A 24,311-nucleotide genomic window follows, 5' to 3' on the forward strand; every position below is an offset into this window, starting at 1 on the left:
CATGAAATACGTAAACACTCATCCTGCACGCTGAGATCGCGTGCTCTCCCAAGAAGCTGGTATCATGTCGTACACCTCACCAAAAAATGGATGAAGGCCTTCGAAGCACTACTCATGACCATTTGATACCTGAACGCCAAGAATGACTGCAAACCCCAAACCGCCAAGATCATGTCCGATCATACACCACGGAACTGCGAGTGGTTAGTCTTTGCTTCATGTATGATTGGAGTTGCCCGAAGGCCCTCAGTGTGTCACTTACCATTCGTACCACTAAGAACCACATAGCTCCCACGAACCTGAACGCAGCCAAGCCAGCGACACTGTACAGAACCACCGCCAGATAGATAGTGGCAGCGTCGTTCTGCTTCTTCTGGGCCTCGTCGGGACTACTGACGGTAAGCTCCAGGCCACCAGACTGCAGAACCAAAGCCGACAAGCCCAAGTTGCAGAACATCCAGAGCAGCACGACACCAGATCGAAAGCCCTTGTAATAGTCTTCTTGCTTCTCGTTGGCCGAGGGAACCTTCTTCTCTTCCTTCCACTTGGCGCTGAAGACGCGGAGTTCTGCCTCGTACTGAGTGTTGAGATCAGCGTCGTCAGTTGGCGCCTGGATATCCGCTTTACCGTCAGCCTTGGTGGTAACTGAAGGCAGCTTCTCCGGTTTGTCGTCTCCTTTGGTACCCCAAGTGATGTCGTGGGTATTGCAGAAGGCGTAGACGTTGAGAATGTTGATGTAAGTGGGTGTCATGAGCAGATATTGCAAGAAAGACGTGAACATATGCCATGGATCCAGGAAAATGATGGATACCAATAGCCACATCACATACGTTGATAGTAGTGATATGATCAAAGTGGCAAAGATCTTATCCTTGAACAGATCTGCCGCGTTGAAGCCGCCGTTAGTTTCGATCTGTCCCTGGACAGAGCGAACGCTAATGAAGATGGACGCGAACATGAGGTAAGCCATGATAATACACCAAAAGTAGACCATAGACATGTACCACTTGTTGGAACCCTGTGGCCGATTACCGAGTGACAATATGAAACATGTTATCAACACAGCAATGTAGAGCCACTCGAAGATGATGAAGAGCACTTTACCCGCAGTACCGAGCTCGTTTTGTAGTGAAGCAGTGAGAATGCGGAAGACCAGGAAGAAGTTGCCAAGAGCAAACCAGGCGAAGATCATGCTGATAGTTTGGTAAACAAACTCGACGAGAAACATGGTTTTGCGCAAGAAAGAGTGGTCACTTCGGAATATGTCGAAAGAGTGGGCCAGGGCGTATACAGCAGCGAAGAAGGATCCGTTCAACCAACGACGACGTTGACTGATGAATTCGGCCATGGTGGTCGGTACGTCCGTCTCTCCGGTAGCAGACTTCACGTACTGGAGAATCCAGTGGCAGTTCCTCTTGGAGACGAGCTCGAAACATAAAATGCGATCCTCGGCCAAGTACATATTGGCCGTGAATATGCCAGCGTTGGCGCCGTGCATCTTCTCACCAGCAAAATACTTCTCCAGTGGTCCTTGTCCAGTCTTGTCGTTCTGAAGCGCAACGTAGCGATAGGCCGAGAAGGCACCAGGAAGCACAGAGATGAAACCAAACGCAGACTCAAGAGGCTTATCCAAGATGTTGCTCATCTTGTACTCGAAGTTCTGTGTCGCAACTAGCGGGTTCAGGAGCGTCTTACCGCCGTTTAACATAGCCTTGATTTCACCACAAGCACCTGCACACATAGGCTCGAGATCGAACGCCTTCCACAGCTGGTAGACGGAGTCTTTGCCAGGCTTTGTACCAGCATCGATAAGCACACAGACGTTGGGATCCAAGACAGCTCCGAAAGCCTGGAAGAACCATCGATGGGAGTTGATCTTCTTCTGGTTCTTTTCCTTCAAACAGAAGAGCATCTGAACGGGAGTGTTGCCCTTCTTGACACCGACGACGCCCTTCTTGATGTCGAGCGTCATCTGTGTGGTGTACTCGTAGATATGGGCAGTCACATCCTTGCCGTTAACTTGCTGCTTGGCAATGCCGTCCTGGTAGACACCGAGCGCTGCTAGCACGGCGCGGGTCCTCGGGTTGATCTTGGCACGACCATCGCTGACGACGCAGACTACGATCTTCTTCCACGCGTCCTTGCCCCACGTCTTGCTGTTGGTTCGCGAGTTCATGTACTCAATGTTCTTGATGACACCAATCATGGTCCGCGCAAACAGCTCGTCCTCCTCGTTGTACATGGTGATGACAATGAACAACTCAGTATGCCTTGGCTTTGCAAAAAGCTTCTGACGCAAGGTGAAGCGCTCGGCGTCGAAGTCTGCAGGGTCGCATGTGGCGGCTGAGTAGCGCATATGAGTGAACTCGTCACGCTCTGGGGGCTGTGCATGTGGGACCTGGTTCAGTAACCGCGGCGGAATCGGGCAATCGAGCACCAAATTGCCCTTGAACAATTGGACTTCCTTGACTGTTTTCCATCGCTTGATTGGGGCTGGGCTGGGTGTGGGCGCGGGCTCATCGTGGAAGGGGTTCTCTGGGTCCATGTCTTCTGCATCATGGGGATCTGGGCCGTAGGAATTGGCCCCATGTATCATGGGTCTATTCATGTCCTCATCTTGCCAGTAGTGCGTCGGTTGTGTACCGTATCCGGCGCCTGGGCTCTCGTCATGCGGTGTTGGGTCGTAAGGCTGGTTGTAGTATGCATCGTGATGCGCTTGGGGGTCGAGGGAGTAATCAGAGTCGTGGTGTTGCGGTCGTGGGTCATAATCGTCGTGATAGTTGCCAGCGGCGTACGGGATGTTCTCTACTGAGTACTGTTCTGGGCGTCAGTCTGCCGAACACCTCGATTCATGGCTGAACGACGTGCACAATCTGCAACACTCGCGGTCTACCTTGGGGGCGCAATACATACACTTGGTTGTAACGGCAAGCGGTCGCCCGAAGCTGCTGCTGGATTGGGTCCCATGGGAATCTCCAAGATGCCCGAGGGTTGTGGTGACGCATAGCGGTCTTGATGTGGTGATGCATAGCGGTCTTCCAGTTGGTAGCCGCGGAGAGGCTGGCCTGGCGAAGGAGTCCGCCCAACTTGTCTTCGTGGATCCATCTCGTACGGGTCGTCGCTACCGCCTGGTGCGCCTGTGTAGTACGGTCAGCTTGACTGGCAGCTGAGGCACCGCGTGGTGGAAAAGGCTTGCTCGGTGGTTTGCAAAGGTGTCGAGACTGACTGGCCTCTCCCATGCGATCTCGAGTCCGCCAAGTTCTTACTCACCTAATCGGTTGTATGACATGTTTGTTTCCCGCGTATGCTGCGCCGTCAATCTTTCTGCGGCAAAGCGACGAGCGTATCAACAGGCCAAAACACAAACACAAGGAGTGACCCAGTTACAAAGCCAGAAAGGTGCGACTTGTTATGGTCTGCTGTTGTATAGGCGTCGCAGGACAGGCGACGGGTATATGTCCGGGTTTCAGATGTGCCTGTCTGGTGCGCTTGATGGGTCGGTAGCGGTGCGGGATTGTTTACCGTGGCAACGCATTAGCGGGCGGTCAAATGATGTAGGACCAAGAGCGCAAGGAACCGGCTTTTCAGAAATTGCGCGACTGGGGAGACTCAAAGTCTATAGAAACGAGGATGCTGCGGATGAGCTCAGCTTGCGGAAGACTGGTTCCTTGGAGGCCTCATCCATTCCAGTGCAGCTGAGCAGCTGCGCAATCATCGCGGGGTGCGCCACACTTCACAGCCCTGCTATTACGCAGCCTCCAAGGTCTATTTTCGTCAAAGCGCTGCTCACCAACGGCTGCGAAAATACCGAAGTTGATTGCCATTGGTACATGATTAGAGCGTAGAGGTTGGCTAGACGACATGGGCTTTTCTTTTCTGTCGTTTTCGTCAGCATGGCAATTTCACACCTTGGATATCAGGCAAGCCATCGGGCACATGCACGCGCGGATGCGGCTGTAGCAACTCGACGACTCCGGAAACCCCACTAGGCCGAAGTAACAGGTCACTCGTACATACGTAAACGTGTGGCTGCCGCAGCGCGAGAATGGCTCAAGTATTTGCCGATCTTTACACTACACTGCGCGTGCCTACGGGTGAGCAGCAAAAGCAACTCAGACCCTCAATCCAGCAGAATACCTGAGTTGTCTTAGCACCATAGCACACTGATGATCGCTCGTTGTCCGGCGCGCGTGCAGTACCTGTCGATCCCACGTCATTTGCGGCGAAGCAAATCGAGTCTGGCAAGATGTCTCACCGTACGTGGAAAATGTCAGTGTTGTCCTGGTATTAGTGCAAACTCCATGGATTTCCAAAGAATACCATGCGAATTCATGTAGCGTGCTCTGTTGCAAGTAGCAGCGCTCCGAATTAGCTGCTTACCTACCAACCCCGATCCCGACGATACGCCGTCCCCAGATCTTCACCGATTCTCCCCTCGTATTTCCACGACACTCGGTCTCAAAGGAACCTCACACCCACCCAGCCTTCCCACGCACGACCAAGACACGTCCCATATCACCACGATGAGCGACTCCAAATCCCCTAGACCCGTCTCCGTCCTGTTCGTGTGCCTCGGAAACATCTGTAAACACACCCCTCCACCTTTTGCACCCTACCACAGCACTGACCTCTCCCCACAGGCCGTTCAACAATGGCAGAAGGCGTCTTCCAGTCTCTCACCGCACCCTCGCACCCTTTGATCTCTGCCATCGACTCTTGCGGCACCGGCGCCTACCACATTGGTTCAAGCCCCGACTCGCGCACCATGGCCACCCTCAAGGCAAACAAGATAACCACGTACCGCCACTCGGCACGAAAGTTCTCTCCTAGCAGCGATTTCGACAAGTTCGATTACATACTCGCCATGGACGACGACAACCTAGAGGACTTGGAGGCGCTGAGGCAGAGAGAGCTTAGGAAGAGGGGCGGAAGTGAGGAGGGTGTTGGGAGGGTAATGCTGTTTGGGGAGTTTGGGGGGAAGATGCGGAAGGGCAGGCGTGGAGAGAGGGGTGAGGAGATTGTGGACCCGTATTATGGGGGAGATGAAGGGTTCAAGGCTGCGTATGAGCAGTGTATGAAGTTTGGAAAGGTCTTCTTGGAGAGGCTTGAGAAGGGAGAGCTGAGCTGAGCTGAGCTGAGGAGAGACGAGGTCATGAATGGTAGAAGATTATTTTGCGTGTGGAGTGGTTGTGCGTTTAGATACCCCATAGACTACCTTAGGCTTCAATGCATATACAATTCTAAATAGACTCTAACAAGCCTCATTACAACGCGTGATTCTTTCGGGGGTATAATTCGTTATCGTGTCGTGTCGCTACGAGTTCCGCTTAATCTGCCTCTCTAGATCCAGTAGTTTCTCTATCAGTTTTCCTCGCATAAAGTCGGTCAGTCCCAAACTGCTCGTGTGTTAGCTTCATGCCCGACTCTCTGGATTCCAGCAAAGATACTCACATGCCTTCCCTCGTCACGACGCGGTATGTCCCGCTGTTTTGCCAGCCTCCATCACCTCCACTGAAATGGCCATTGCCATCGACTTCCACACTGCCGAAGATGTCCTCGGGCCACGCAATGCGCCCATAGTCTGGTGGATTCCTCAAGTCACTGATGTGTATCCAGCCTCCATGACCTGCGCCTCCCATGCCGCCCTGGTGATTTGCGCCGCCTGCGCCATCGTTCGGTTGCGAGAGACTGGAGCCGCCTGGCGACGCGTAGACGGCTGCTTGCGATTGGACATATGGGTCAGATATGGCGTGTGTGGCGAACACAGAGGATAGGATGGGAAGGAACTGCGGGTTCTCGGTGAAGTTCTGGGGTGTCGGTGGGAGAGCGGTGCATGTGCCTATGGCGAGTTGTGGCGTGGGAGGTTCCGTGGGCAGTAGTGACAGCAAACGTTTGCTCGGATCAAACGGATCTTTATGAACGTACTAAATCGGGTGAGTAGGTGTGGTTCCGAGAGCCTGAGTAACATACAATGTGTGGATTCTCTGGCAATGTCGAAGCATTCCGCGCGCCTCTGAGACGAAGTGTTTGCGCAGAAGGACGTACGCGACGCGCAGAACGCACAAAGGTGTTCGCGAATATCTGATACAATACAGGACACATAAGTGTGTGCGATACAAAGGTATGAGGTTTGTTTACGGTCGTTGCTGGGAATGAAGCCGAAAGCTTATGGTGAGATGCTCGATTACTAACAATGACGAGGACTCGGAAGTCCGCACTAGCGGTAGATCAAGCCGCCTATTGCTCCGTCTGTCCTAGTCGCGCAGCAAAGTACATCAGCATCCTCGATTATCCGTTGACGACATATCCGGGATAGCTTCAACAAATTTGCTCAGAGTCCCAGGTAGTGCCATTATCCCGCATGGACCCTCGGAAAATCACACCTAGTTGCAATCCAATTCTCGACCGCCGGCCATGATCATTCCCCAAACCATTGCTAGCGCTGCCCCACTAGCCATGCAAAATGTTCGCATTGGCGAATGGGAGTGCCCACGCAGTTGGTGGAGGGTCGCCCGAACGGTGTATCGGCTCAAGTAACTAGGGAAGGTGCTTCGCTGAGAGGTATCCGTCCCCCCTTCGACTCACCAGTCTGTCTTGTCTTCTCGCAGTTGCACATGATGGCTTCGGACGCTGTGGAGATCGCACCCATCGAGAAGAGGGTCGGGGAGACGAGCGATGCAAAGCAAACAGGGTTGCACCACGATGTCGAAGTCGGACCTGAAATGGTCGATATCGATAGGATAGAAAGAGTGTATTCGTGAGTTATACACTTCTCGTCAACGGATCATGCTAACGGCCGCTCAGCAAGCTCGACCGCCGGATTCTGCCAGCATTCTGGGTCCTGTACTTCTTATGCTCGGCAATTCGCTCCAACATCGGACTTGCTCAGACTATGAACCTGGCCGAAGGCCATGATCTGGGATCCGTACTCAACATCACACCGAAGCAGGTCTCTACTGGCCTGGCGCTGTTCTACGTCTGCTATGTCATCTTCGACCTTCCTTCCAACCTCATCATGTCAAGAGTCAGTCCCCACGCCTGGATGAGTCGCATCGTCACTTGTGTTGGTATCATTGGCATGTGTCTGACTGCTATGAATGCTGCCTGGAACCTTTAGTAGGTACTTTCAATGGATGCTCTATTCATGGACTAATAACAACCCAGCCTTCTCCGATTGCTGTTGGGTATCGTCATTGCAGGCATGTGGCCTGGTATGTCATATTATCTGACGCTCTTCTACCCCCCGTCTCGCACTGGCAAGCGCATCGGACGCTATTTCACAGCATCTCAGATGTCTGCCGCGGTCGTAGGCCTTGTCTCAGCTGGTTTCCAGAAGATGGATGGGGTGGGTGGTCTGGTCGGGTTCCAGTGGATGTTCCTATTGTATGGTATCGTCGGCTTTATCGTTGGCATATCGCTACTTTGGTGGCTACCCGATAGACCACTACCTCCTGGTCAGGTCCGCCAGCGAACTGGATTGGCGAAATGGCTGCCGCAAGGCAAACCAGCCCTGGAAGGCGAAGACGCGCGCATCCACTACGAAGATCTGACTCGCGTCTACAGCCGCAAGCTGTGGAATATGAAAGATCTCTGGCACGTCGTCATCGACTGGAGGATTTACCCCCTTGTCATCATGTACTTTGGTGTGGTGGGAGTAGGCAACGGAACACAGGCTTATGCGACTGTGATCATACGCGGCATCAACCCAAGCCTGACAGGCATTCAGCTCAGTCTGCTTTCGGCACCCATCTGGATTGTGAGGATCTGAACTGCGCTGTATAAACAGAGCTAACTGCAACAGATGGACCTCATCGCCATTCTCCTCGTGACGCCAATCTCGGATCGTTTCCACCATCACCGTCCTGCTTTCTTCAGCGGCGCCGTTGTGATACAGATTGCAGGTCTGTTGATTGCCACATTCGCCAAAGGCTGGTCGCGTTACGGTGGTGTGCTACTTATCGGCTTCGGACTAGGCCCAACGGTGCCCATTTGCATGGCCTGGTCCAACGAGATCTTCCAGCCCCGCCATGGAGAGGTGGGTGTAGCAGCAGCCAGCGCACTTGTGTCTGGACTTGGTAATCTTGGAAGCATCTTGACAACGTACGCGCTCTATTCAGGGTGGCCCGAAGATGCCAGGGACGGTCCGCACAAGTACCGCAACAGCAATTTTGTCATGATTGCCATTCTATGCGCTAGCATACTCAGCGCAGGAAGCATGGTCGTCTTGCTGAAGGTGTTCGGCGACAGCAAGGGAAAGCAGATTAGTAGTGCCAGCTCGACTAGCGAGGGCGAGGCTGCATACGTGGATGGTGCTGCTCGGCGCGAGGTTCAGCAGAGGGGACTCGGACGAATGTTTTGCTTCAGATGACGAGCGGGTGGAGCATGGGCCTGCAGGTGATGATGGGCAACGTGGCAGTCATGGAGAAGACGTCGGTCGGGATGGGTTTTTGGAGTTGCCCATGGGGCCGCCAGAGGGTTACAAGAGGGCGGAGCACTCGCGTGGAAACGGGAACCAGATCTACTTGATGCAAGTCAACAAACAACCCCAGGCTGACGGCGCTGCTGCGATTGCTGCAGCACACGAGATACAGCTATCACAAAGCATAGTAGGCGGTTCCGATTAGTTATTCCGTTTGCCAGTGTCATTGCGACGGCCGTGGCAGGTGTGTGTGATGGCAATAGCCGACCGACGCCGGAGCAGCGGTTATTCAACTCGCAGGCAGAGCCAAGAGGGGCTTCACGATACCCCAAGCTCCGTCACTTTTTGCGCCTAGCCTGCTTCCCCATAACTCCATCTTTTTCTTCGCTCTGCTCCGCTTCCTGCCCTTTGCCTCGCGTAGAAATCTTCCCAGCCAACCTCTGCCCCCAGACATCCAAAGCACCCCGTGTCTCACTCATCAGGAGCGCGCCCCACCACAGCTGTCCTGTTCACCATCTTACAATCGATAAAGCCTATCACCGACTCTGCCGCCGCCTCACATTGCTCCGTCGCACGCAACCAACCAACCGCTGCAGGCCCGCTCTCCAGGCAGCCATTCATTCTTCACCCTCGCCCCGACACGTTTGATGGTGATGCTCGCAGCGTAGTAGCGGGGCAGTGAGCCAAGCGCGGTATACTCGCAGCACAGAGCCCCAGGACTACGGCTTGCGCGCCCCGCTGCAAAGAAACAGACAGCAGTGACGTAAGTGCTCGTTGTTTCGCAAACACTCGCGTCCATGTTCATTTGCTTTTGGAGCCACCCGCTCGTCTGGCCCAGCCCTGCATCGGCATACCTGCTAACGCTCCATGTAGAGTCCCCGCAGGCGCTCGCCAACTACTACCCCGGCTGAAGCTCCAGCCCAGTGCTCTGAAGCACGACAAGTCCCACTACATCACCGCCGTTCCAGCTGTACTGCGCGCGTCATGTCGGCCGCAATCGATAACGAGGACCTCGAGGAGCTCTCCATCTCCATGCCCGCCCAGCGACGAGGAGCTGGCGCCGCAAGCACCACAAAGGCCCAGGACCATGCCGTTGCGCCGCCCACTGCGCTCGGCACAGCCGTCCAGGAGAGCAAGAGCAAGGATTCAAAGGCGAACCAGCGGCTCGGGCAGTACACCATAGTCAGGACGCTGGGCGAGGGCTCGTTCGGTAAAGTCAAACTGGCCACTCACCAGGTCAGCGGCCAAAAGGTGGCCCTCAAGATTATAAATCGCAAACGACTCGTCACCCGAGACATGGCAGGCCGGATAGAGCGCGAGATCCAGTATCTGCAGCTGCTACGCCATCCTCACATCATCAAGCTGTGAGTCGACTGCACATGCCCAGCTTTCGCACACTGACCCCTCGCAGTTACACAGTCATAACAACACCAACCGAGATTATCATGGTCCTCGAGTACGCCGGCGGCGAGCTCTTCGACTACATTGTCAACCACGGGAAGCTGCAGGAAGCCCAGGCGCGCAAATTCTTCCAGCAGATTGTATGTGCCGTCGAATACTGCCACAGACACAAGATTGTACACCGAGATCTGAAGCCCGAGAACCTCCTGCTCGACGACGAGAGCAACGTCAAGATTGCCGACTTCGGACTCAGCAACATCATGACTGACGGAAACTTTCTCAAGACAAGCTGTGGAAGTCCAAATTACGCCGCACCCGAGGTCATATCTGGAAAGCTGTATGCGGGTCCAGAAGTCGATGTGTGGAGTTGCGGCGTCATCCTCTACGTTCTGCTCGTAGGCCGACTGCCCTTTGACGATGAGTACATTCCCACTCTGTTCAAGAAGATCGCTGCCGGACAGTACAGCACACCGAGTTATCTATCCCCCGGCGCCACATCTTTGATCAGAAAGATGTTGATGGTCAACCCCGTACACCGCATCACGATTCCTGAACTTCGGCAGGATCCCTGGTTCACCAAAGATCTGCCTGCGTATCTTGAGCCACCTGCCCAAGACTTCTTCGATAGCGGAGCGGACCCGAACAAGGCGATTGACCCTAAGGCGCTGGCGCCATCAGCCGATGCTCCCCGCGTACAGGCGCTACATGAAAATGTCGTTTCGAAACTTGGCAAGACTATGGGTTATGCAAAGCATGATGTGCAAGATGCCTTGGCGCGCGATGAGCCAAGTGCGATCAAGGATGCCTACTTGATTGTTCGCGAAAACGAGATGATGCGGAAGAACCGTAAGCTACATCTCGCCCAATAATGTACATGGCTAACAGTCTACTGCAGCATTATTGACAGGTGCTGAGTGGGACCACATGTCGCCTCCTACTCACGACAGTCACATGGATAAATTCAGGCCCCAATCACTGAATGCTGTTACTCGTCCACAATTCATACCCCCGTCAAACTCTGAACACGAACGAGTACGTCAAGGTTCCAACGCTAGTAACCAACTTGCAAATATCCGGAGTCCTGTCAGTACAGTGGCTATCTTGCCTAGCAGTCTCACGGAATATCACAAAGCCTACATGAAAGGTCATCCGCGACCTCTGAGTAGAGTCCAAGAAGACGATGGTCTCCCGCCCACCCCAGAACAGACTGAAGAGCAACGGCAGATTTCAGCCAGAAGGCTGAAACCGAATTTCCGCACGATGCCAGAAGCAGGCAGGAACAAACCTGAGCCGATGACAAGTCTGCCAGCCAAGAAGCCTCGAGCGACCAAGTGGCAGTTTGGTATCAGATCCAGGAACCAGCCCGCAGAAGCAATGCTTGCAATATTCAAGGCACTCAAAGCCATGGGTGCTGACTGGGAAGTACCTAAGATACGTAGAGCAGGCGGCAGAAGTGGATCTCGCAGTCGCAGTACCTCTCGGGCTCCCGATGATCGCTCACCACCTAAATCACGAAGTCAATCGCAAGACTCGATATCATCGCACTCGTCGCACGAAGACCAAGGAGCTAGAGTGAACTCACCACATCGTGAGCCGCTTAGTATACGTAACAAGGATGCCAATGAACAGGAGACACGAGGCCGGCAAAAGAGGCATTACAACCACACCAATGACTGGGGTTACCATGTACCGGAAGATCCATGGGTCATTAACGCTCGCTTCCGCAAAGAAGGCATGTTTCCTCCTGGTGTCGCACATCCCTCTTCGACGCACTCGTCGCGCGTGGATCTCGCCAACGACCCCTCTGGTCTTCGCAGGCGTAGTTCGACAAATGCAAGTGCATCGAGTATTCACGGAGTCGATGGCATGACTCCGTCTGAGCGTGCAGCGTCGCGCGCGGCTTCTATCAGCGAAGGACACCCCGACCCCGACGAGGCGGTCTACATATACATGTCCATTCAGCTGTATAGTATCGACCGCGACTTCTTTGTCGTAGACTTCAAATGCGCAGGCTACGAACGTCTCGTCTCCAACCTTGTCCGTGAAATCAAGGCGTCTCCTTCCGTCACGTTATCCTCTAGTCATTCAAATCCGCACCAAGACGGTTGGGATGACGAACAGGGCGTGTGGCGTAGACTGGGTGAGGGTGAGCCGTTGCCAGAGGATTTGGCGAATAAGCTCCGCGAGGGAGGCACGGACATTCTCCGAGAGCGGACGGAGCTTGTTGGTGCTGGACGACAGGAAGGAGAGAAGATTGTCACTAGTCCTTTTCCTTTCTTGGATGTCGCTAGTACGCTTATTCTGCAGTTGAGTGGAGAGTAGCCATGGTGTTTACAAGACGGATAGACTTGGGCGCTGGTGAAATGAGCTTTGTAAGACGGGGGCAACAGTGCGACATGCGTAGCACGGGATTCGCAAACCTTTAGATTACGTATAGAGGCAGATGTATGATGAGGCTTTGATACCAACCTAGTATACTATGGCCAATACATCTATCTAGATCACATGTTCTCTGTCACTGTCATTGTAATCATCACCAACAACCATTGGCCAACTTTGACCGTCTTTCCAATCTCTGGGTTCACGCAACTGCCGATACTAAATACACATTTTGGAACAAAGGGGTGAGAAGAGCGTAAAAGCAGGTGACTTGGAGCAGAGAGAAAACAGCGTATAAGGTGGCGTAGATGGGGCGGAGAAGAAGGTGTATCATGAACCGAACACAGGCATCTATCGCATGCCACCTGCGCCAAAGCCGCCAGCAGCGGCGCCCATGGCACCCAGTCTTGAGGCGAGCTTGGGGTATTTTTCTTGTACCTTGAGAAAGTAGTTAGTACTCGTTGCTGTTGTTAACTGGGGGAAAGAAAGCGTGTTTGGTGACCTACCTCAAGTTGTGTCCTGGTTGCCTCGGCATAGCTGAGCGCATTGACAATCTCGCCCTCTGTCCTCGACAGCTCAGCAGCACGCTCAAAGTACTTGAGCGCCTCTGTGACCTTTCCTTGTTGTAACAGCAGCTGTGCCATGGTGGCAACAGCAATGTCGCACTCTGGATCGATGATGAGCGCCTTCTCGCACAACTTCTCGGCTTCGTCAAAGTCGTTCTTCCATTGGAACAGGGCAAGGGCCTTGTTGATGAGGGGGAGGACGTTCATTCCGAGGGGCTTGCTCGTCTTCTCCATCTCAACAGCAGTGTCGAACTTTTCAATGGCCTCCTGGTACTTTTGCTGGTCGAGAAGCAGTTCTCCGTAGTAGTTGTAAACGTCGGGTACCTGGGAGAAGTTCTTCATGCAGCGGCGGAACGTGGCCATGGACGAGGCGATGCTGCCCATCTTGTACTGTGTGACACCGAGTTGGATGTGGGAGAAGATGAAGTCCTTGTCGAGATCGATGGACTTTTGGTAGTCCTTTGCGGCCTCGCCAAACTCGGACTTGATGAAGTGTAGTTGCGCGCGGTGGTAGAAAATGTCGGGATCGCTCGAGTTCTGTTCGAGGGCGGCGGCGAAGTCGGCTTCGGCGGCTTCTGGGTTGGCAAGCTCCAGGTGCATGCTGGCGCGCTTGATGAAGCTCTGTGTCAGTGTGGGCTGAAGCTCGATGCTCTTGTCCATGTCCTTGAGCGCGTCCTCGTTGTCGCCCTTGAGGTAGCTGAAGGTTCCGCGCATGTTGTACGCGAACGCCTCGTGCTCACCGAGATCTCCAAGCTCGACGGCGCGATCAAAGGCTGCAGCGGCTTCCGTGTATCCATCGCCCGTCTTTGTTGCCATGGCCTTGAGACCCTTGCGCAGCTGGCCCTTTCCGCTTTCCTCATCAAGCTCAGCGTCGTCTTCGAGGCCTTCTGGCGTTGGCTTGGGTCGGAAGCTCTGGAGGTAGTTTGTGACGAAAGTCGGGCTGGGCAGCTTCTTCTCCTTGGAGGCGAGAATAGCCTTGCCCTTGGCATCGGCGACCTTCTTCAGCAGACGCTCAACGCTCTGTGCGCTACTCTCGTTGCGGAAGCCGTCGATGATGCAGCTCGCAGTGTAGTCGAGAAGGGCTTCGCTGTTGCGCTCGACCTGCTCGTATGCGTTTGCTCGTCGGTTGAGCGCCTTTACGTATTCGTTGTCGAGGTTGATGGCGGCGGTCGTGTCCTCGATGACCTTGTCCCACTCGGACATGGCATTGTAGCAGGCGGCGCGGTTCGAGTAGAAGACGGGATCTTGCTTGCAGAGGATGGCCTTGCCGTAGAGGTCGATGGCGCGGTTGTAGTCCTTTGAGCCGTAGGCCTTGTTGCCTGCAGCCTTGAGTTTTGCGGCATAGTCTTTGCGGTCCTGCGAATCGTCAGCATTGAGGGGTGATTGATAGACGCATACGAGTGTCGCACCTCGTCGGATAGAGAGGCTACGCTGGTCTCATCAACCTCTGGGAGTTGGTCTTCGGCTGTTTCTGCTACCGATGCCTTCTTCTCTGCTGCCTCATCAGTCTAAGCGTTGTCGTGGTGGTGATGCATCGACCTACCGGACTCTGCAGATGCCTTGTTGGGCGCCGAGTCCTTATCGGCCCTCTCCTTTGCGCGCTTGCGCTCGCGTTGCCTCTTGCGCTTTGTTGCTGCTGTGTCCGCTGCGCTGTCTTTGGAATCATTCGAGAAGTAGTAGACGGCACCGCCCGCACCAACGACGAGCGTTATGCCCGCAATCGTGTAGACGACGCCCTTGTTCTCCGACGCCCAATTCGACAACCGGTCCCATAGCGAGTTGTTCGTGTCGATGGGAATCTGGACTGGGAAAGGCCCCGGGCCCTGCGGGGCAGGTGCATTCACGGGCGCCATACTCCGTGTGATCAAGAGTGTATTGCGGAGATGGACGTTTGGCGAGGCCGATATCGTAGTGCTCAATGGCGTGGGCGGTTGTGTGTGAGTCGCAGAAATTTGGCGACAAGCTTGATGTGCACGACGGCCTTCCCCAACCTTGTCGTCATAAGCCAGGCCCACTTAAAATCACAGGGGCGCCCAACCCTCCTGGTCTTCTGGGAAAGAATTCCTGCAAACACATCGGACCATTCATTACATATAAACATTACATACATGCATGCAAGCATTGCTGCCAACCGGGGAGCTTTATAACATGCTCCTCCTCTTCGCCAGCTTTTGATACTGCCGCGACGTCCTCGTATGCCCGTCTTCCATCTCATAGTCCGCCGACGCTATACTACCCGGTCTTACAGTCGCAGCGCCTCTAAAATTCTCTACGCCACTTGCTGGCCGAAGCTTTGTCGGCGCAGAGTCTTTTCTGCTCAGCCGTCGTTTGATCACCTCGGATATATGGGAGAAATAGCTATTGCCAGCTTTGACCTCTCGTGGCGCGGTCTCATGTACCACACCGTGGCTTTGTCCATGGCCGTGCACATGCGGGTGCCCGTGGTCGCCCAGGAGATGTGACTTTTCGCCAGGCTCCATGTACAAGTGGCTGCCTTCGTGGTTGACAAACCAGTTCACCATGTATTGTTTGCCTTCCGGGCCACCGCCGCAAGATCCAGCGAGGACGTGTGAGGGAGGCGAGTTGACGGCAAGGGCGAAGAGGTTTGGCGGTTCGCAAAAGTCCGTCACGAGCCCGCGGTGGAGAATGAAGTAGATGAGGACAAAGACGTTCATGAAGAAAACCAGCGCAAGTATAATGACCCATGCTCGAGAAGCACCTGGCATGCCGCCGGATGCGTATTGTTGGGCTTTGAGAGACGCTTTGAAGAACTGGGTTTGGTATTCGTCGAGCATAGGGTGCGTATAGTTCTAGTGTCCAAGTCAGTAAAAGAAAAAAAAAGTAGAGAAAATGATCCGACGTACCCAGAACGTAACAAAGGGCGTATCGATCATGCTCAAGAGCATGGTGCAACCGGCCAAGACAGCTATAGCCTCCCCCATGCTCGGTATGGCATCGCTGAGGTCCACTTGGAGGCTGTCAGGATCCGGATTGCTAGGCTTCAGGATCAACTGTGTCAAAAGTCTAGAAGTACTCGCATTTGCATCCATAAGGCCGGTGCCGAGTGAGAGGCTGTTCGCCCAGTCAGTGCCTATGTCGCGCCAATTAGCCACACCCTTGGTATTTATGCTAGCTGTCTCTCCAGTCTCGACAAAAGCCATTTTGTCGTCACCAGGTTGTTCACAGAGTGCTTCCATGGTAGCACCGGATCCTGTGACATTGTGTCGTGTACTGCATCCTGGTCGTACCGTAAGGTGTATCTTGCATAGAGAATAGATGCCCGTGCCGTCCATGCCAACATCATCTGGGCCACCCTGTCCCAGAAGGTAAATTGCTGGCCGTCCCCAGGCGAAGCTGGTGTGATTCAAGATCGTGTTAAAAGGCTTGGGGTATTTGCCGAAGACGGGTGGATAATTGAGTGTCGTTGTGCCATTAACGTCCCAACCAAAAATTTCATCCACCACAGTTTTGTTGACCGTAGTCGCGTTGTCTCTAATACCGGGGACATTGCCCCAGGAAATGAGGTCGACCTCTTCAGCGTTGGGCCATTTGGCATATACAATAGGCTCCAGTTCAGTCTCGTTCATGTTGACGCACAACACGTTCAAAACAGGTGATGGCACCGAAGCACGTAGTGAGTAAGTCCCTTCGGAGTTCAGCTCTTCAGGCTGCAGGATCCCGTTTCTCTGGTCGCGAGCAGCAGCGAAAACACCCGCGTGGGGCATTGCCATCGTTACGTTGTTGATAGCTCTACGGTGTTTCTTGGATACCTCAGTAGTGTTGATTATGTCGATCCATTGCCCTGCAACCGTGGTATTTTCATACAAAAGTCCGAAGCCCTGGGGCCGTAGCTCCTGGACTCGAGAGCCGTTGCCATTTCTGGCTGATAGATCCCAGTCGGAAAGGTACCGCTGAAAATTGTGGTATCCTTGGCCAGCATGTTCCATCTGTAGACAAGTCTCGCCTTGGTGGTTTTTGTCGGTGCGGATAGGCGTCTGGCACAGTGCTTTGAGATAGTTGATATTTGCGAAATCGCTCTTGACACGACCAGCCAAAACCAACCCGTTATCCCAATTGCCGTCTCGTAGCATGGGCTGAACAGTAGCGGCGGCGGCAGATGAATAGAGAGTCGCCAAGATAGCACTCAATAAACTCAATATTCCCAGGAAAGAGAGCCCAGCATATTTGGCGGTCTCCCAGTGAGTGATCAATGTGCCTAGATGTTGGTGTCAGAGGTCAGTACACAGGTCGCATGTAGTTCTTCCAAGGTCGTTGCTTACCAGGTTGCACAACCCATCTCCACATGCTAAGCTCCGAAAGCGTGACACCTCGACCATGGTCTTTCATGAATGCCCTTCGACTAAGCACCTGTCCAAGGAAGGCTACAAAAGCTGTGACAAAGGACAACTCGATAAGCTTGGCCATGACAGTAGTGAGTAGAATAGCGTCGGATGGCGTCATAGGACCATGGCTGGTAATGCGCCGACCATAGTGAGGCGCGCGGATAGCCAAGGCTAGGAAGATTCCTGAAAACAAGCACGAGAACAAGGAGATGATGATCAGGGACAAGTTGAGCCAAGTGAAGCGCGGATGATAAAAGTCTCGAGTAGTCGCACACTCATGTATTGGGCGAAAGTCGTTCTCGTATGCCGACTTGATCGAGGGAGCGGCCCCACCTCCTCTGAGCCCATCGGTATCAGAGGCATGTATGTATGTCTCGTACTCGTTCACACTGGTGTTGCTCTGCTTTGCATTCTTCAGTATGCCATGCCGAAAGTCTTCGTATGTGCCGACGTCGGGACTCGCCGCGCCAACGTTGGGGCTGAACCTGTCCCGTCGTAGATCTGGCGTGGACTCATTCGAGCTCTTGGGGAAGCCCCCAAAGTATGGATCGGCCGAACCTGGAGGCGAGAAAGTGCCAGAGGTCTTTGTGGGCGGGCTTTTGGGACCAGGGCCAACAGCTCGTCGAGGGATGGGTTGTATGCTGACACGCCTGGCCGTCTGCGTAGTCGCGCCAGGCTGTGCTATGCCGAGCCCATTATCCGTGCCTCTTTGGAAGCTGTCCGAGACATGCTCGTCCTCGTCGTCCTCCTCTGGGACGATGCTTGGTGTGTTGCGGCCGACAGCGGCGGTGTCGCTCTGGTGCCGCGTGTGGTTCGGTCGTGCAGACGGTGGGGTAGCAATCCCAAGAGTGTGGGAGCTGTTGGAGAATCCGAGCGAGGGCAGTGCGGGTGTGTTGTCTGAGCTCTCAGAAAGATCCGAGGATTCGTGCATGAGTGGCCGACGATCGACCATGATGCCTGGCGTATACCGCCCCTCTTCTGCCGTTGCCTACGTTTCAGCCTTCTCTTCTTATAGTGCTCTCTGCGGACCGTATTCGCGGAAGGCTGCGTAGCGTCGCGTTTGTACAGTCTAGGGCTGCAAGTGAGCGGCTCCGCGTGGGTGCAGCGGGAAGAGTTCACGACAGGGAGGGAAGGCGATGGACTGTCGCAACAAAGAGAGACAACATGGCAAGGCTGGTTGGTAAGAGACCTGAGAATTAAGGCTGTGAGGGGATTACTATGACCCGACTGTCCGCAGTCGTCGCACGCACGTTCAGCTGTGTCTCTGGGCGCCTGCAAGCTATTCGCTTGTGGCGTAGGATTACGGCCCCCAAACCACATCCAGGCCCATCTGGTCGCAAACACGCCGCCGTCAATCATTGCTGCTTGCGCCTTGCGAGCGCGTCTAGCCGTTCGCGAAGCTGGACGACGCCTGTCGCGCTTTCCATGGTGTGCAGCGTGGACGCGGGCAGTAAAGCAAACAAGCAGAATCAGGCTGTAAGTAGGCGACATCAGCCTGTCTCAACAAGGCCAGTGCTGCATGGTGGCCCTTTGTGACAAGTCGTCGGGTGCGGCGAGGGCTATCAGGTTCAGGTAGGGTAGGGTAGGGTAGGGTAGTTGGAGTGTCGGTGTTCACAGCACGCGTCGCCGCAAACTCCCATGCTTCGCGTCATGACCTCGGGAGCTAATCAGAGCACAAACCCCCCTCATATTCAAACTGTCTGTCCAACATGCCTATCCAATAGCCTTGACGTGGTCATCAACCAGACACTTCCAATCCGCACTCCCATAGTAGACCGTATGTCCATCGTCATGCGTCAGCTGCCCAGTACTCCTCACCGTGTCACCCAGCTGCCAAAACAAGTCCGCCGCCATCCCACTATCCTTCAATGACAGACTGGTCTTCTGCCACCCACCCTCCACCGGACAATGATCTTCCTTCCTCGGCACCCCATACTCTTCAAACAAACACGGCTTGTTGACCTTCTTGCAAATCTGCGCATGTGCCTTGATCCAGCCGTCGCCAAACGCATTGCTCACGCCCCAGCTGTCCGGGTAGAGGTGAAAGGTACCGAAACTAATGTTTCCCACCTTCAAGTTTGCCTCCCAGTCTATGCCCTCGCCGAACTGGTAGGGGTAAGAACCATCGCCCGCAAGACCGAAGCCTTCGTCGCCGACGGTGATCATGTGGTCCGGGTCGAGAGAGCGGATGTAGTCACTCGTCTTGCGGATCCATTCAGTCAGGACAGACGTCTGGCAGCCATTACAGCGCGGCTCGTTGGCGAGCTCCCACGCAAACACAGCATTAGAGTTGCGATAGCGGGCAATGACGGCTTTGATGTAGCTCTGGTACATGCCCTGACATTTGGCCGCTGTGTACCACTGTGCGTTGCTACTTACGCCACAGGCGGAGAAGTAGGCCGCCATGCCCCCATAGTCAGTCCAGTTGTTCACAAAGTTGATTATGAGCTTGATGCCGTGCTTTTCCCCAGCTCTGACTACGGCATCCAGGCGCTGGAGGCCGTTTGCACCTGTGTTGATGGTGGCAGAGGATCCAGAGAAGGACTGGAAATATACTGTGCCAGAACCAGGGATGGTTTTGACGTCGTTAAAACCCCATACTCGGAGTATCTTCTGGCCCGACGTAGCAAGATGACCCATGATTACGTCGACATCATTGTTGTTCGTCAAGAAAGGAATCCAATACGAATTGGTGCCAGCATAGTCTATGATGTTGTGAGCAATGCAAAAACGACTACCAATCTACAAACTCACACTTGGTCACACCATCAATGTTGAACTTGAGGCCATCAGCTTTTGAGATTGAGGCTCGTGGTGACAGATTAGTTGTTGCGGGCAAAGCCGCCGCCACAGCTGCGCAAAGCGAGAGGATTGAAAGCAGCTTCATGGAATCGAGTTGCCGAGTTGCTGCTGATGAGTATCCAGCTATGGCATTCGAGAGAGCACTTATAGGTATCCATCACGACCACAGTCAATACTTACTTGAAGCAGAACGGCACAAGACACTCCGCTTCATATTAGGTCATATGGCAATTGTACACCAAAGCCGCTCTAGTTTGTGGGGTAGCATAGTAGCCAAGGCCGTGGTATAGTCGTAATTGGTGCACGAAAGACCAGCGGGACTTCCATTCAATTACCACGTTTAGAACAAACGCGACGGACCAACAGCTACCGCATCGCATCTAGTAGACTATTCCCCCTCATGTGCCACGTGAAAGACAGGATTGCAAAATGGGCGACAGTTGGGCAGAAAAGTCGGCGTCCATGGAGACAATGTTTCTGAATTCCTCCGGTGCTAACCAACGATGTAATATATCCGCGACGATCTTGCCAGAACCAGCGTGACAATGAAACGCGAATCATGCCCGACATAGGAGGCGGGAACAACAAGACTAACCACGACCACGCGATCAAGACTCGACAGTAGGAAAGGTCATAGATACTTCTCCGCGTGACGGCGGAGGCGTTCCAAGCTGCAAGCTCATCGAATGTGAACGTGAAATAATCCCGCAGGGTCCTCAGTCTCACCTCTCAGATAAGCCTGATGTTTCTCGGGTGATTCGAAAAGAAATATCGTGTTTCACTTTCGATAAAGTTCTCGTAACGGGGTTTCCGAGCGCCTAGTACGCGTTGCAGGATAGGATAAATGAGCTATATGTGCTCGTTCAAACTGAAACGACCCTGTACGTCCCGGCCAAAATCGAGAATGTGATGAGGAGATGAGAAATCAAACGAAGGACCAGCAAGCAAGAAGAATTGTCGCGGCGATCAAATCGAGAAGTGACACTAGGGCCAATTCAGTAACCCGGACGATGATGGAGTTCATCAACCGGTGGCCGCATACTGTAAAAGCAAGCAGCCCCAGAATTCTGACAAGACTGAAAGAGCGGAAGAAGTCGTTGAGAAGAAGAAAGTTATTGTCCGAATTTGCCCCACCGCTCGCTTTCCCTGGATGATGTCGAGCATAAGGCTGCAGGACTGCAACGTGCACATGGAAACGTCTGCATGCACGTCGCCAAGCTGAGATGTGAATGTCGGTCCTCCTATTTCCTGTCCCTGCGAAGTGATACGGTCCAGGTCATTTCAATATGACACGAAAGATTGGTGCCGAACCGTGTACTACTGAACCACTCCGGCACTTCGTGTCGAAGGACCAAGGTAAGGATAGCTATGGCATTGTTCAGTCCTCCCATCTCCATACTAACGGCCGCGAAAAGGCTTTCAGAAAAGTTCCATTCTGTGACTTCATAATTTTGCTTGCGTTCCCTAAGCAAGAAACATTGGGATTGTGGAACTGGAGGAGATGTGCTGGCCACACGCCATTTACAAAGAGTGTCCAGGCTCAACAACAAGTACTACATGTTAATCAAGCGGATTTATCAAGGCGGTGATGGCACGGCGGATGCAATCGTGCGGGACAGACATCTAGTGTGGGGGTTTTTGGAGCTATGCAATATGGACGAAGTTGACAACGCCGCCAACTGTCAGCAAGTCAGGTCTCGATGGTGAGCAAACCACCGGTGAGTTCGCCTGACGTGGGCGGTCAGTGTTGGATTCGAGTCATCCAATAGTGGGACAAAACTTTGGTGTCACGATCCTTTTGCTAGACGCCGTTTTGCGCCTTTCCAACTCGGAATATTCATACACACCGTCACATGCTCGATGATGCAGTCAAGTCTGATCTGGCTGAAATCGCGCATTGGCCCCCATGCCGTGCAACCCGCGTCTTGCTGATGGGTTGCAGAGAGCTGACCTGGTGTAGCGGTGCACCGAACTGAGATCTGGGCTAGTGTCGTCGCGTGGCGTAGCCGAAGGTAGCGTTACAGACGATGACCACGAGTCTGGTGTTGCTTGTCTCAGTCCCACGCGAGGCGTGGCGTAAGACGTGGGCAGCAGTATCGATAGTCAAAGGTGCACGGCGTAACTTGCCGTCCCAGCTAATGCCCCGCAGTGTCGCCGTGGGAGCCAGAAAGTGACATTATCAGGGACGTGGTACCAGATGAAGCAAGGAGAGGTCTGTCCTGGGGTAGGTTTCAGGCCCAAATTTGGGGATCTGAATGTGGAAGAAGAATAAGACAAGAGGGCAAAGCAAAACGTTGTGGTGTATCATCCCACACCTTCAGCTCTTCTCCAGGATAGCCCTGGAACGTGCTGCACAATGAGGCTCGGGCCGGTTAGGGCCGGAAAAGTGACCTGGGCTATCAAGTCTGACCCCGGGTCCGCGTACACGGTTGATCGACCATAGCGGCCGAACGCGTACAGTATCGAATTTTCCGCGCTCGGCTGCGGCAGAGCGCTCTTTCTGACAAGGATCCCGCACCTCCTGAATAATCTTCGTGTTGGTCAGGCGAAAGAACGCGTGACCGGTTGCTCTGCGCTGAATGCTTCTTGACAACCTGTATTGTATTTGTGCTACGCATGTCCACAGATAGTAGCCGCAATTAGAAAAACAATCGCATCGTTCATGGAATGACTGAACGTGGTGGTGCCGAAGGATACCGAATGTCCGTGCTGGAACATTCAAATGGGTGTACGGCATGAAATTTGACAGCAAAGGCTGATCGTCCGCTGTCCGCGGCTCACCACCAGGGCAATATGACCCGAGAACCAACATCTCGTAGGAGTACCATCGAGAGACAATAGGCATAAGAAATTGCGGTTCTTCCTGGAAGTTTTCTCTGCCAATGACATCCTGTCGAGAATGACGCACAAGCATTTCAGCCACCGCCGATTCCGACTTTCTAAGGCCCGAGCCCTGCGAGCACCGTCACAGTTCCTCACCTCAGCCTCTTCCAAAACAAATCTCGCCAAGGCTAGGCGGAAGCGGGGGGTAGACCGCGGTGCCCTAAAATCTCCTGCTTCTCTTGCTCCCTGTGATTCCAGAAACTAGCTGGCTTTCTTTGAGCGTCGTTCGTTGTCCCCAGGTCATCCAGTCGCCATGAGTATTCGGATAAATGCGACGGTGCAAGAGGCCCGAACAGCTGCAAACCACAGCCAGGAACAATGGGACCGATTCTATGTAGGTATGCTCTTGTCGCAAGGGTATGCTTGGCTAACGAGACTAGTTCATAACCAAAGACGAGGCCAGGCAGCTTGCGGAGGCGCACCCTGACTGGAAAAGATGGATCCTCATCCCCGCGAACGAGAAAGAACAAATGCTGGAGAGGATCAATACCCGCCTTCGAGCTGAGGGTATTCCACCTGTCGAGATGATAATTCTGAAATGGCGAGTGTCACAGCTCCTCCGAGACATCCAACGGAAATACGGTATGTGCATTGCTGCCCGACTCTGGTGACTCGACTTAGCGGTCAGCTGTAGGAACACACTGTACAAGTACATTAGCTAATCCAGATGGTTTGCAGAAGCCGGCAGCATGCTACAAGGAATGCCCAGTACGAGCTCAGGGTCAGGGTCGGGGTCAGCAATACAAGTACAGACAGCCCAATCGCCTCCGGACAGCAGCGTTCAATCATCGAGCCCACAGCGAACGGAATATTCACCAAGCGAGACTCGTCCATACGACCCAATACGGGATGTGTAGTACCCAAACCATCGGAGGAAATCTGTCTTTTACAGCGCGCGTTCAATGTCGACAAAGGAGCACCCGACCAACATCCGGTATTCGAGCCTAATACCCCGACCGCAAGGCGCGGTATGGACAACGAGGATAGAGCGAGCTAGCGAAACCACCTCACAATGAGACGGAGCGCGATAGGATCCAGCAAGCTACCTTTGTGCAATCGCGGCGGGAGGCTTCGAGGAGACGCATCGGCAAGAGACATCGATTCGTGAGAAGCTGACTATATGATCGCAGTGCTCGGTGCGGCCACACCGAGCGCGTTCGACTCGATCTTGTGTATAGTGCTTTGGTACGTAGCCCGGGCAGTGCTGAGGGTGTGGTATGCCGTCCAACCCAGCTTTTGCCTACTTTCAATATCTTTTGCTTTTCCCTGTACCTGCAGTCCTCGAAACGTCTCAATTCTCCGACGCTGGCTGCTCATTATTGATTGGTACACAGCATGCACTTGGTCTTGGCGTGGTGGCTTTTCCGTCCGCGTGCATTGTGCATATAGCCCAATCTCGAAAGAGTCGGAAACAGTCCTAGTTCTAGACCGTGCGTCCTATCTTCCGGTCCCCTCTGGCCTTTTCTTTTTTGACGCTGCGTACTTGCATGTCCCCAAACTAAGAGCAATGCATTGCAG

The 24,311-nt window shown here is 53.8% G+C and overlaps 8 protein-coding genes across 8 annotated transcripts; 4 read left to right on the forward strand and 4 right to left on the reverse strand.

Annotated features, from left to right (window-relative positions):
- Positions 1–179: 179 nt before the first annotated feature.
- Positions 180–3,289, reverse strand: ACET3X_009167 (chitin synthase I; the record flags this gene model as incomplete). The annotated part of the gene is made up of 5 exons (XM_069455331.1): positions 180–194; positions 263–1,671; positions 1,723–2,815; positions 2,914–3,137; positions 3,271–3,289. 5 exons carry the CDS (start codon positions 3,287–3,289, stop codon positions 180–182), a joined length of 2,760 nt encoding a protein of 919 aa, XP_069303244.1.
- Positions 3,290–4,523: 1,234 nt separating this feature from the next.
- On the forward strand, positions 4,524–5,128 carry ACET3X_009168 (uncharacterized protein; the record flags this gene model as incomplete). The annotated part of the gene is made up of 2 exons (XM_069455332.1): positions 4,524–4,584; positions 4,641–5,128. 2 exons carry the CDS (start codon positions 4,524–4,526, stop codon positions 5,126–5,128), a joined length of 549 nt encoding a protein of 182 aa, XP_069303245.1.
- A 186-nt stretch (positions 5,129–5,314) lies between these two features.
- Positions 5,315–6,102, reverse strand: ACET3X_009169 (uncharacterized protein; the record flags this gene model as incomplete). The annotated part of the gene is made up of 3 exons (XM_069455333.1): positions 5,315–5,396; positions 5,452–5,924; positions 5,971–6,102. 3 exons carry the CDS (start codon positions 6,100–6,102, stop codon positions 5,315–5,317), a joined length of 687 nt encoding a protein of 228 aa, XP_069303246.1.
- Positions 6,103–6,617: 515 nt separating this feature from the next.
- On the forward strand, positions 6,618–8,368 carry ACET3X_009170 (uncharacterized protein; the record flags this gene model as incomplete). Its single annotated transcript, XM_069455335.1, has 4 exons — positions 6,618–6,757; positions 6,805–7,116; positions 7,165–7,756; positions 7,802–8,368. 4 exons carry the CDS (start codon positions 6,618–6,620, stop codon positions 8,366–8,368), a joined length of 1,611 nt encoding a protein of 536 aa, XP_069303247.1.
- A 1,035-nt stretch (positions 8,369–9,403) lies between these two features.
- ACET3X_009171 (uncharacterized protein) lies at positions 9,404–12,142 on the forward strand (the record flags this gene model as incomplete). Its single annotated transcript, XM_069455336.1, has 3 exons — positions 9,404–9,783; positions 9,831–10,666; positions 10,716–12,142. 3 exons carry the CDS (start codon positions 9,404–9,406, stop codon positions 12,140–12,142), a joined length of 2,643 nt encoding a protein of 880 aa, XP_069303248.1.
- A 408-nt stretch (positions 12,143–12,550) lies between these two features.
- ACET3X_009172 (uncharacterized protein) lies at positions 12,551–18,060 on the reverse strand (the record flags this gene model as incomplete). Its single annotated transcript, XM_069455337.1, has 7 exons — positions 12,551–12,637; positions 12,706–14,121; positions 14,175–14,257; positions 14,309–14,588; positions 15,012–15,575; positions 15,630–16,981; positions 17,046–18,060. 7 exons carry the CDS (start codon positions 18,058–18,060, stop codon positions 12,551–12,553), a joined length of 4,797 nt encoding a protein of 1,598 aa, XP_069303249.1.
- Positions 18,061–18,821: 761 nt separating this feature from the next.
- Positions 18,822–19,995, reverse strand: ACET3X_009173 (uncharacterized protein; the record flags this gene model as incomplete). The annotated part of the gene is made up of 2 exons (XM_069455338.1): positions 18,822–19,813; positions 19,863–19,995. The coding sequence occupies 2 exons, from the start codon at positions 19,993–19,995 to the stop codon at positions 18,822–18,824; spliced, it is 1,125 nt and encodes a 374-aa protein (XP_069303250.1).
- A 3,051-nt stretch (positions 19,996–23,046) lies between these two features.
- On the forward strand, positions 23,047–23,650 carry ACET3X_009174 (uncharacterized protein; the record flags this gene model as incomplete). Its single annotated transcript, XM_069455339.1, has 3 exons — positions 23,047–23,127; positions 23,174–23,375; positions 23,472–23,650. 3 exons carry the CDS (start codon positions 23,047–23,049, stop codon positions 23,648–23,650), a joined length of 462 nt encoding a protein of 153 aa, XP_069303251.1.
- Positions 23,651–24,311: the final 661 nt, after the last annotated feature.

The sequence above is a fragment of the Alternaria dauci genome, chromosome 9, assembly GCF_042100115.1.
Source record: "Alternaria dauci strain A2016 chromosome 9, whole genome shotgun sequence".
In the NCBI taxonomy this organism is placed as follows: Eukaryota; Fungi; Ascomycota; class Dothideomycetes; order Pleosporales; family Pleosporaceae; genus Alternaria; species Alternaria dauci.